Raw genomic sequence first — 13,559 nt, 5'->3', positions numbered from 1 at the left:
TTCATCAGGTAACATGGATGATGAAGTTTTGCTAAGCTTATTCACATGTGCATGTGTAAAAACTCCTATGTCCCATCTGTAGCATAAGACGAATGACATATCCAATAGATGTTGAACTTGTGACACATGAGTTCTGAGAGAGGTGCATCTAGCTGCATAGAAAACCATCAATAGTAAATTATTATAATCATCCATGATGCCAAAAGGGAAGAAGGTAACATTCTCACAAGTCATGACTCGTCCATTTCTAAATATAGTCAAAAGCTGTTGCGCTAACATGCAATAAATTTGCAATGACTGTAACCATGAATTGAAGCAGAGCATTATCTTATTAAAATAACTACGGACAAGCACCCTGAATCCTACCAATTGCAACTTCGATCAGCCCCATTCCTGCAGAAAATATTGCATCAGAAATCAGCATAGCGCTATCTTATTATTATTCAAGGCATATGAACACAACTTCACAATATTTTTCCAACAAAATATGTAATTAAAATTTAACTTTAATATAGCTCAAACATTGTAGCAGAGCATTATCTTATTAAAATTTTGCACCATCCAACATAAAAACATACAAATTAATTTCAGTCGTCGAAGTCCATTCCAGTTGTCCACGTGTTTGTACAACCTGTAAATATGAAAACGATTATTAGTGAAATATTATCAAAGAAACAATATTTAAATGCAAAAATTAATTTATGTATTTGAGTTACCATCTATTGATCCAAAATCTTTTTCATCTGAGTTCTCATCTGTGTTATTATTATTTAGTGTTGACCTGATAAACGAACTTTGTCATCCTTATTACTATTAAAGAAATTATAAACTTTAAAAAAAAAACACACATACCCGTCTTTCAAATTTGGACAGTTGCGTTTGTCATGTGACACACCTCGACGCCCGCATCCACGCCACTGTCGGCCCCTTGATATTGATTTCTCCTTCGATGATTTTAGTCTCTTCCCACGTCCTTTTGTTCTTATTTCTGAAGGATCAATGTTACCAATGGCTCCATCGAAGGTACTCCTACTTTGAATTCCACTGCTTAACGTTCTATTAATATTCATCTCCTTCATTTTGCTATCAATAGAATCAAACTCATCAGCCAAGAAGTTTGTCCCCTCATCACTGAAAGATGCTACATCAATTAAAGCTGAAGCTTTACAAGATAACCTCATATGTCTAGACATCAAACACCTTTCTAGATCGTCGACCAAATTTTGCTCAGCCATAGTGTATAGTACGCCAAATTTTGCATCTTTTGTCCACCGTTTGAGTATATACTGATCAGGTAAGTGGAACACTTGGTTGATACAAAAGAATGCTAACATATGCCTGCACGGAATACCCTCAAATTGAAATTTCATGCAACTACATGATATATCGTCTCTTTGTATGTCATGAGTAAGCAGCCTATGTTTGGCAGAAGAAGAACCTTGAAAATTAATGACATTGTAAACCCCAAACTCAATTCCGATAGATGCTTGTTGCACGTAATAACCATGACTCAGACTAATTTCATTTTGAAACTCCAACCATTTGTTTTTCGTGTATACATTCACCATTTTCAGTTCCATTGGCCAGTTCGATTTAACCTTTGGCCGCTCGTTCATATCAGTATGATCGGAAACTAACTCATTGTGTCTTTGGTGTCGAAGTGCTTTATTGAAACGAATTAGAAAATCCATCAATGAGTTCTTGTTACAGACGTACCTCTTGAAAAATGCATGTGAACTTTCAGACCTCTGACTACTTGACATTCCTGCAGAAAATACATGGTTGAAATAAGCCGGCACCCACTTATGCCGCAACTCATACATCAATGACAGCCTATCATTTTCTACCAAGTTAGCACAATTCATGACATCTTCCCATGATCTCTCAAATTCAATAGAAGTCGTAGAATGTACGATGACATTTTTTATGCTTTGATAGTGGTCACGGAAAGTCACGGGGTTCAATTTATCTGGGAATTTGTTTAGAATGTGCCACAAACAATATCGATGTATTGTTTTAAGGAAAACTTCAGCTATGACTTTCGTTATAGCAGGATCCTGGTCAGTTATGATCAAGTTTAGTTCTCCTTTAGGCATGGCTTCCAGAAACTTATTAAGCAACCAAACAAAAGAATCGGTTTTGTCATCACTTAAAAATCCACAACCAAAAACAATGGTCTGATGATGATGATTAACTCCTACAAATGGTGCAAAAATCATCCCATATTTGTTGGTGTTATATGTTGTATCAAACACCACTACATCACCAAATGCAGTGTATGCCCTCCGTGACACAGGATTCGCCCAAAAACAACGAATAAATCTATTGTCTGAATCAGTCTCGTAATCAAAAAAGAAAGTTGAGCTCTTGTATTTCTCAAACATAAAGAAATCAATCAATGTTTCGGCATCAATACCCTTGTGCTCATCCCTAAGCGTTTTCTCGTAGTTTCTTATATCTCTTTCTGTGCAACCAACATGTTCAGGTCCTCCAGACTCTATTTCAAACAATCGCATTTGTTGACAAGTAGGTACATTCGCTTCTGCAAACTGTTGACTCAGTGCTTTCTTTGCTGCAGAAACAGTACGATGTGAGCGCAACAAATGCACATTTGAAGGAGTTGATAGTGGATGATTATGACTTTCCATGAAGGTACTAATAACCCAACCAAGACCGGTTTGTTCCTTCACAACTGAAATCTTTGACTTACATCCAGTTCGAATCTCACCACGAGCTCTTTCCTTTATTGGTTCATCACTTTTTGATTGTTTACTCCATCTGATTTCATCTGTATATCCTTCTTTAAAGCATACAAATTTTTTCCAGATAACTTCTTTTGTTTTTTTACTTTTTTTGCTATTGCTCATTCTTGCACTAAAACCAGATTCTCGTGCATATTGGTTGTAGAACGAAAACGCCTCGTCTAAAGATTCGAATTTCATCCCAATCTTTGGCTTTTGATTGTCTCCAACTTGGGGAATGTATGACATTTCATCGCCGCTGTTTTCGTCCATTATTTAAATATGAAAATAGCAAAATTAAAATTGATCCACATAATATGCTAGCTAGCTCGGCAAACATTAAAATTGATAAAAATATTCAATTTTGTTTCACAAAACTTATTGTATTTTCTTGTTTTCACTACCAACGAACCCCCTAGCCCAACTTTTTAAAAGCTGACTTCATTCACTAACCATAAAGATAACATTCATGGGTTCCATTGTTGCCCGCAAAATTCCAATAAATCAATTAATAATAAATTCAGGTGACGTGAATACACTCACAAATTAAACATGTTCACCACTAATCTACAATCTTGTTTTTATTTTAAAAAGTTTAGTAGTGTTTCACGAGAATGAGACGCAGCTAATCGCTTAGATAAACTCTATGGTCTTTCTTTCATCTTTAGCTTCGTGTGTTCCCCTTTGCCAACCTTCTCTCTTAATTTAATATGAAATTTACAGAACAACCACCGAAACCCCATTTAAAATCCAACAGCTTGACCCTTGGTTTTTCAAACACAAGATCTATTATCAACAAATCCTAAATTACAAATATCTTGGGAATATGAAATTTAAATTACATGAAATTTACCTTCTGATTTCGAAATAACCCGCAATAGATCTCCGGAATACCGCAAGGAAATTGAAGCTACTTGCGAAGTTGGGTTTCGGTGACGAAATTTGGGCGCAAGAAATTTTGGGGAAGGAAAGTACGCCCATTTCCTCGTAAAATTGTTTTTATATCTGTCCGATTTTTTTTAAAAATTTAGACATTTAGCGACGGTTATTTAAAAACTGTCGTTATTAGCGACAACTTTTAATAATCCGTCGTTATTAACGACGGATTAATGAAAACCATCGCTAATAACGTTGTTTCCTTCCATGCGCCGATTTTAAAATTTTTTTTAAAGAAAAATAAAATGCACGCGTCACCCAAGGGTGCAGGGTAACAATTCTCATATGAAAATAGTTTTATAATTATAATATTTTAAAAAATAAATCTATTTTTAATTTATATTTTTAAAAAATATTTTCTTTGGAGAAAAAGTATTTATTATTATTAATATGTGTAAATAAAATATTGATTAAAATTTTATATAATAATTTATTCAATAAAATATTAACACTTTAGTTTTTTAGATCTTATTAAAAATATATAACAAATCGTATTTCAAATTTGAAAAAAAAAGGTGATAAATTGGAGATTAAGAAATGGAGATAAAATGGCAATTTAAGAAAAATGTACGGATTTTTTGGAGAAATAAAATATAGAAATAATATATATATTTTTTTTAAAAACGTAGGGTATCTAAACGTTTTTTAAAACAACTTGTAAACTATTTTTTAGAGCTTATAAGATATGCCAAACATCTTCTTAGTCCCGTAAGAAAAAGAGTGAGTCTCATGTGAGACCGTCTCACGGATCTTAATCTGTGAGACTGATCAACCCTACCCATATTCACAATAAAAAGTAATACTCTTAGCATAAAAAATAATATTTTTTCATGGATAACACAAATAAGAGACCCGTCTCACAAATACGACCCGTGAGACCGTCTCACACAAATTTTTGCTTCAGAGAATTTTTCAAAAGGTCCATTCAAATACTGTAATTGCATGCCGGAGAAAATGAAATAATATTTTTCTCTAGAAAGTAATGTGTACATATATAGTCAAATTTTGTTGAGTTGTAAAGTGCATAGAATTGTTGAAATATATATAATTTTCACAAACTCGTGTGAGACGGTATTTCATATTTTTATTCGTGAGATGAGTCTATCACGTGACATGTCCATATTTATAATAGAAAAAATAATATTTTTGATATTAAAAATAATATTTTTTCCCGAGTCTAAAACTTTTGAGATACTCGTGGAATGCATTCACATATTAGGAAAGAACCACGTTAAATTTTTGTGACTGTGTGACGAAAAAGAACCAATTTGAAAATTTCATCCACCCGATTATATATATATTTATACTACACATAAAGCAAGCGAACCTTAGTGATATATTCTCAAGGATCGATGTCAAGTAAAGCCATCTGTCGTTATAATAATTTTAATGTTGGGAGAGCAATCGAGATATATATTATTTAAGAATTACACGATTTAAAAATATTATAATTTTACTATTACTGCCAGTTACACTATTCCTTCATTTTAAATAATTAAAAAAATTATAACAACAATCTATATTTATAATTGTCTAAAATTATTCATATTTCCAAGAAATTTCACATAATCTACTCTTTCAATCTTAATTCAATATTATGCCTAACTAATTTAAATGTAGATTAGTTATTTTCTCGTGCAAAAAATTACAATTTTAGTCTTGTAGTTGAGCTGTTTTGAGTTTTAATCTCTTAACTAGTCAAAATTAGGTTTTCATCCAGTAATTTGGATTTTTTTGTTTTTTTTTCTCGAAATCACTGCATTCACCGGTTATTGCTTATTTGACACTGATACTCTCATACGTGGCTGATATGACAAGAATAAAATTTATATCACACACGTTAAATATACATGGACAAAAATAATAGGAAACAAAATTTTTTTCCTTCACATTTAGAAGTACGGAGGGTCGTTTTGCTTTATTTTTTTTTTTATTTTTTATGAGATGGATTTTAATTCTGGTAGTATGAGTTTAATTCACGCTACATGTGCCACGTAGGAGAAAATCTGAAACAAATAAATCATATTCGATTGATTTAGTGGTTTTAGCCATAAAAAAAAACAAAAAAAAAAAAATCTGAGTTACTGTATGAAAACTGAATTATATTAAGTTATAAGACTAAAATCAAAACAGACAATTTATAAGATTAAAATTGTAATTTTTCCTTATTTTAAGATGATTACATTACTGAATATTTTAAATTTTGTTTGAATAAAAGATGTTTTAAAAATACGATAACATTTCAAGAAATATTTTGCTGGTTGAATTCGTTGGACGAGGTTTACTAATCATAGGATGACATGAAGAAAAAGGGAACCGAGTACTTGCATTTCCCCAAGTGCTGGGCTCATACATATACATGCAATGTTTATTAAAGTTTGAGCAAAATTATTGTAGGATAGAGTGTTTATCATTTTACCAAAAACTATAATTGGTGGCAATGACGCGACTCAAATCTTTTAAGCCGTACAGCAGTTCAAGCATCATGGTTCAATCGTTCTACCAAGCATGAACAATTATTGCACCCAACAATCTCTATATCAATAATTGCACTAATTGCAATCAATGAGAATCGAACTCGTGACCTTGACTCTGATACAAATTTTAGGATCAAACGTTTACCACTAAACCAAAAGCTATAGCTGTTAGCTAGCCAAGGGGCAACTTTATTTTCTTATACTTGTGACAGTGCAGAGTGCACCTACTTGGGTGTGTGTTAGCCAACCTGATCAAGCGGCGCAACGTCAGCAGCTTGACACATGAGAACTTCTCAGTAGGTCACCAATCTCAGTACTATTATCATTCATGCATGCTTAACCCAACATTCCCTCGCCAATAAGTATAGAAATATGCTTTTTGGGAGACTTGAAACCATGACCTCGCTCCGGTAGCAATATGACCAAATACTTATAGTTTTACCAAAATGTATAGTTGGTGGTAATGGTGTAACTCAAATATTTTAAACCGCACAATAGGTCAAGCACCACGTTCGATCCTTCTACCAACCAGAGACAATTATTACACCCAACAATCATCATTTAATCATTTTTTTTAAAAAAATAATTCTTTCGAATTTGGTAGGGTTTAATTTTATTTATATCATGATGATATGATTAATATGTTCCAAAAGCGATATAATTTAATTTTACTTTTTGATTAACTTTTTACACTTTCTTCACGTGATATGTCTTCAATTAATGGAAGACTAGACACACACACACACACACACACACACACACACACAGATATATATATATATATATATATATATATATATATATATATATATATATATATATATATATATATATAATATTCATTATCAACCCATATTAATTCTCTAAATTAATGTGAATTTTTTGGTAAAATATATAATTAATGACCCGTAAATACAAAAATTACGTGTATAAATATGTAGAAATTCGAAATTGTATCCCTCAAAATCTATTGAATTGTCTTCGTTAGAACAAAAAATATGCGTACAAAATGAAATTAAGGACCCGACAAATACATTAATGAGCAAATATTAATGCATCGAAATCTTTTATCGATGAAAGGAAAGAGTGACGTTGGGGTGACATTTTAATATTGTGTTTCTGCAACACCCTTTAATTAATTAATTTTATTATACACACAGAAATGTATCAGAAAGGAAAATGAGAGCTCGACGTAAAATTTGCCAGCGCCGAGTTTTTTGCCCAGCCGCACTGCACTGTAACAAGAATGCTTAACTTTGTTGCGTAATTTAATGAACACAATAAGACACAATCGTTACAAGTTTAGACTCGTGACCGAAACACACACGTTGCGTAAGTGAAAATTGAAATTTTTGGAAATAAGATATAAAAAAAATTAATAAATTTATTCCTCTTGTAACACAAAACAAAAACAGTTATGAATGATAATTTCTAGGTCGTTGGTTTTGGTCCCCCTCAGCCACGCATGCATGCAACCCGGACTGCTCATGCATGCATCATTTGTAGCCTCGTTCTCTCACGTCCATTTCACGTAGATCTCTCTTTGCAGGTTGTATATTATATCTGAATTAAATATTGCAATTTTGGATTAACATAATAAGTTATTTATAATATATATACAAACTTAAAATTATGGTTACTTGTTTTACTAGTGTATATGTTGTTTTTTCATAATATCTTATATCATTTCATTTTGAAACTTATATTTTTATTTTTTTTAAAAAAATCCATAATTTTTAATGGATGCATCGTGGATCTACTGACTATTATTGTCTAAATTAGAATAGTATATAATAATAGTTAAATTGCGTTAAAATTAATGTAGGTTGGTCATAATTTATTGCTGTGTCACAGATATTTAACGACTTTAGTGCAATTGTGTATTTATGAAATGTCTAACCAATGGCAACTTGTGTAACACGTGTCTTTTACTGTTTGTGCATGGTGTATATATATATATATATTTATATTATAATATAAGATACTATTTAAATTAGTTATTAGTATTGATCGGTATCTATCTACACCGCACAGTAGTATTTTTGTTTCATTCAAATTATACGTCTACAGACTACAGTTAAAGTTTTAAAAAATATGTACATTATTGGTCTCAATTATTTCGATTTCTTTTTCGATTTTTTCAAATATATAGTTCAGTGATTAAAAATAATTTGAGGTCGTAATCGAGCTCATGAAATATGAAATCGAACTTGATAATTTTTTTTCAACTATTTTGGATTCGAATTCGAACTCGATTAGGAAAAAAGACAAGGATTTATCAGATTAATGAAATCATAAAAGATTCCACAATAATTATTCCCTAAGTCTCAAATATAAATATCATATTTTCTTTTTCATCTAATATTTCAAGTATATATGGTCAAGTTTTTATATTTAGATATTATTTTATTTGATGTTTTTCAAACGTCCTAAATGTTCTTACAAACATGAACTTTTTTTTAATTAAGGCGAAGCCGAAACCTTCAATATCCTACATAAAAAAATCGAAATAAAATTTCAGCAACGTTAAAACATAAAATAACCTCGTAAGTCATAAAATAAATCTCTCCCTGGTCGTTATCTCCCAAATAAATAAATATCACTCAAACATATATAGTTGATTATATCCTACATGTAGGGGCACTACCCCATGATAGAATCAAAGGCTCAAATTTAGCCATATATACATGGGGTCCACTAATTTTTTTAAAATCACATATGTGTATGAATCTTGTCCATCAAAACCATGTGAGGCCAGTGCCCCACATGTAGCATCGAACGAACCCTCAAACAGTAATAATATGTTATTTGATAAATTAATTCTATCATGAAACTTAAATTGGGGAAGTCTGTTTCATCAATAAAATTCTAAAAATATACGTAATCTTTCACCAGTCAAAAATAATGTATTTCTTCGACATACCAATTATAATCATCAATAAATAAATACAAGTCTAATATGTAGAAAACAAATCAGCAATAAAATGTTTAAAAAAATTAAATAAAAGTGCTAAACCTTTCTTAAATGTGCGTTTTCAATTAAAAATCAATATGCTGATATTTAAATCCTAGAATTAACAAAAACACTTATTTTGTTCTCTCAAAAGTATTTAAATGGCCGATTTACCTTAATAATTTTATTCATAAATTAATAAAATTAATCTTGTTTCGTGCTCAGATGTCTTCATCCGAAAATCCATCTAGTCCGAAAAATCAAGATATAACGAAAACATCATTAAAACTCTTTGCTTAAACAGTATTTGAATTTAAATAAATACTATTTAACATTTAAATGCCTGTATGCGGTCTATATGAACTTTTAAATTTTGGGGTCATGTTACAACCAATATACTCCATCGTCAAATACATTAGCTATTTCCATAAAATTTTGGCCAGGGGTTGCTCCCTCGAAAAAAACTTGGATAAAGTTGAGCCAAAGATCGCGATTCAAAATATGACTCTTCATTCAATTCTTTCGAATTCATTAGATCCTTTTCTGTGTTTGAGAATCTCATTCGTTCTTCCACTCTAACTTATTTCATTAAAAAAAATAAAATTAGAATTTTGTTTCACAATATATTTTCCCAATAAATTTTTTTATTTATCTAAAACACTCGTAAAATTAAATATATGAGACGATGAAAGTATACATTAATGATTGGTTCAATTTTACTTATTGGGAGTCATAATTAGTAGACCCGCATGGTTTCATTCACACATTTTTCGGTTGAGAACGCTGAAGCCATTAGTGGGCTCAAATCCCATGTTGTAGACCCAATATTATTTCTTCAACTTTCCGACAAAAGGATTGTGAAACTCAGCCCAGTTGTTTTTTTTATTTCTCTTTTTTTTTTTAAAAAAAAAAAAAAATAACTTTTCACTTTTATACATGCGTTACGAATAAGAGGAATGTTTGTGATAACTAAAAAAAATGATTATCGGCTTGTGGTTTAAAGAAATTCATTTTTTGTGTGTTTTTAAACATAGATTCTACTTCATTTAATCGAATCCAAAAGCTTGGTGCCTGGTGGGACGTTGATTTTGCTTTTTTTAAAAGTAATTCTAGTGAAAATAAATTAGTATTAGAATTACTTATTCTTCGAACACTAAGTGCTTCTGATTTTCAACTTTTCATTTTTTTTCCAAACATTACTAACGCATCTCTTCTTCATATTTAGCATTTGCAAATGATTAAAAAATGATTATGGACTTTTTCTTTACAAAGTTATGCAAATTTGTAAAAGCACTACCGTAATCTATAAATTTAATAATTTGTACAAAAATATAATATTTGGCAAACACTACCTGAAATTAGGGATGTCAATGGGTCCGAGTTTTACCCAGACCCGCAATGGACCACGCGTGTATGGGGTGTGTTTGAGCATACTAAATGGGTCTTGGGACGGGTTTCAGGTCCAATTTTTCAGACCCGTCCGGATATGGGACGGGTCATAAGTCCTATAATACCCGCGCCATATATGTGGATATAAATATTATAGGGTTTTAGTTTTATTAATGTTAATTTTTTTTAGTAGCTCACCTCAACCGTAACGATCAAAGCTATTCATATGTCAACTGTTGCATGCTTTTAGCAATAATGGAAGAATAGTTGGTCTTCATCTTAGTAGACTTAATCCAACGACTTTAGAGGTATTGATGTGCTCGCAAAGATGGTTGTGGTGTGAGGTGAAAAGTAAATAAATAACAGTTTTATTTTGTTATTGTACTTTCATTTTAATTTTTTTTTAATGTACTTTCTTTCATTAAATTACATTTTTCTTAAAATTTGAAATTACAGTTTTATTTTTTCAATGCACTTTCTCTATTTAATTTTGTTGTTAATTTTTCAAGTAGTTTACCAACTTGTCCCCACATTCTCGATGAGGAGGAAAATGATCCCGAAGAATGTGTCTGAAATATTGCCTACTCGCTAATTTTATATTGATCTGTTTAAATTATGTTATGCCTTATTTTTTGGGGATGTCAAGATTTTTTTGGAGAGCTAGTAACTCTTTTTTTATATAATTTTTTATGTCGTGAAAATACTTTGTTTGTTATTATTAAGTGTGGTCGAAAACAAGAATTAATTTTCCACAATGTTGTATTTAGAGGCTTGTCTGTTTCATAATTCAGTCATGTGAGAAGAAAGATTACTTTTTATTTTAAAAAAATTCGGGTCTCACGGGTCTACCCAGCCCCGTTTCGTATTCGAGGTGTGGTGGGTCCGAAGAATATTTAACGGGGTGGGGCGGGTAATGGGTCAAATTTTTTTTTTTTGGGAAGAGTCTTGGGTTTAGCCAAACCCGCCTCATACCCGCCCCATTGACATCTCTATCTGAAATTAATATTTGGTAGTTGTGGGATATTATGGCAAGCCCCACTATTATAATCAAACGCTACTTGATCTTCTATAGTGTACAGTACAGTGTTGTGCATTGTAAAGTCGCTGGATCATATTGATCCTACATGATATCTATTTTATTATTTAATAGTAATGTTGTGAACAATATCAGATCCAAACGCAATTGGAGACGTGTGTATATATAATATTTTTTAATATTAAATAATTTTATTTCAATGATTAATTTATATAATAAATTTTTAGTAAAATATATTTAAAAAACTAAAGTGTTGTTCTACAGTAATTTTCGGACGATGGTCGTCTTTGATATTTAAACTTAGATAGAGTTGAAGTAAACACACATACTAATTAATTAATTTTAAAATAAGATTTAAAACATAAGTACTTGAGTCAATTGAGCCTACTGACCGTCACGATTTACTCATCAATACTCAAAATATTACGAAATGTATATCATTTTTCACAATTCTCGTACACGTAATTAAAAGAAACTAATATACCGTCTAATACATGGTTTCAAAAACAAAGTGAATACGATTATATACAAATCATATTTACAATTCAAAATCTTAATCGGAGTTTAAAATAAATTAGGCACATGCTGAAAATCAGCAAGGTTGATTTCAACATATTTTATTAGTTTGATTCAGTCTAGCTAGCTAATGAGCCAAACTGAATGATCAGTACTCTAGCTGACGATCCTAACTGACACCTGACCTCAAAATCAGCCAGGCTCGGGAAAAGCATCCAACAAAGTGGAAATGCCAGTTTTAATGTCAAAAACTGTTCAAAATATTCCCAAACATTTGAAGAACAAACACATACTTTTGAAGGTAATTCAAAGTATGAGTAGCCTACATGAAGATATTAGCTATAATAATAACAAGCCAAAATGTGAGGATACATTTAATATATACATAGACGGTAAAAATCATCATACATGGCATTAAGTGGGAGTTCCTATAACTTAAGAAATTCATGAATTTAGGATAAAGGGAGAAACACTCACATGTACATAATAGTTGAGCTTCAAAGTTTATATGAGTGGGTCTTCATATAAATATATTAAAGATTGTGTTTGTAGTTTTTGACATAAGAGACGTTAAATATTTTGCGGATTGTGTGGTTGCGACATATAATAGAGAGTGTGTTCGAAGTTTTGATTAGACAATGGTTAAGTCCTAATTCGAAATGGGTTTGTACAAGGAGTTGTATAAATCAAAGTTTTCAAATGGGTATTTTTTTAGATGAAGAAGTTGTGACAGAGGAGTTTTAATCTCTAAACACTCATAAACAAATGCATGTCTATTTATTTATTGCATTTATTTGCTTGATGCTGTTTTTAAGATGCATTGTTGAAGTATATTATGTTTTCTTCAAATATCAAAATATTGCATATCAAGTGTTTGATAAAGTTCTTCAAACAAACCGGTTTTACATTCAGCTTGCATATCTTTTAAATGTTTTATTAAAATGTTTAATCGGTTTCTGCAAAAGATTATTTTTAGTTTTTCCTGCTTGATTTGAATACAAACTCGATTTAATTTATCGATGTTCAATGTTTCGAAAATCGAGCTATTGTAATTCAATGAGTATCTCTTAATCGATCTTATGTAATTTTTCAGGTATCTAATGAAATCTTTAAAAGATCATTGCATGATACACGACCCAACTTTGGCAAACATGCATTATGGCTTTTTACCAAGTTTAAATTGTTAATTACGAAAAATCAAATTTCGTTTAAGATAAAATTAAACTATATATATCTATGTATATATTTGGTGCACGAACTATTATATAAATAGCAAATTGATACATGATCTTTTATAAATGACTCAATTGGTGCATTTCCATCTAATTTCAATTGAGTTTTAAGAGATAAAAGGTTATAAATGTCATTTTATAAATAAAAGTAAGAGTAAATTTTTTTTGGGTATACATAATATTTATTAATTAATAAATTCATACATTAATTTTTACAAATGGCTTCTCGTACATCTGTAACAGATTTTAATTGATTTTTAGGAGGTAAAAGGTTAATTA

At 30.8% G+C, this 13,559-nt stretch overlaps 1 protein-coding gene across 1 annotated transcript; it reads right to left on the bottom strand.

Moving 5' to 3' along the window:
* Nucleotides 1-699: 699 nt before the first annotated feature.
* On the bottom strand, nt 700-3,014 carry LOC140803427 (protein FAR1-RELATED SEQUENCE 5-like). The gene is made up of 2 exons (XM_073159305.1): nt 853-3,014; nt 700-781 (listed from the first exon to the last, which is right to left on the bottom strand). The coding sequence occupies exons 1-2, from the start codon at nt 3,012-3,014 to the stop codon at nt 700-702; spliced, it is 2,244 nt and encodes a 747-aa protein (XP_073015406.1).
* Nucleotides 3,015-13,559: the final 10,545 nt, after the last annotated feature.

This window comes from Primulina eburnea, chromosome 1 (genome assembly GCF_022965805.1).
Source record: "Primulina eburnea isolate SZY01 chromosome 1, ASM2296580v1, whole genome shotgun sequence".
Lineage (NCBI taxonomy): Eukaryota > Viridiplantae > Streptophyta > Magnoliopsida > Lamiales > Gesneriaceae > Primulina > Primulina eburnea.
This window is presented reverse-complemented; position numbering and strand designations above follow the sequence as displayed.

Bases quoted from the DNA above. Each gene is read 5' to 3' on its own strand.
- LOC140803427 (XM_073159305.1), bottom strand. From the start codon at position 3,014: ATGGACGAAAACAGCGGCGATGAAATGTCATACATTCCCCAAGTTGGA. The intron at 782-852 runs GTATGTGTGTTT...TTCGTTTATCAG, and splicing joins TGTCCAAATTTGAAAGACGG to GTCAACACTAAATAATAATA.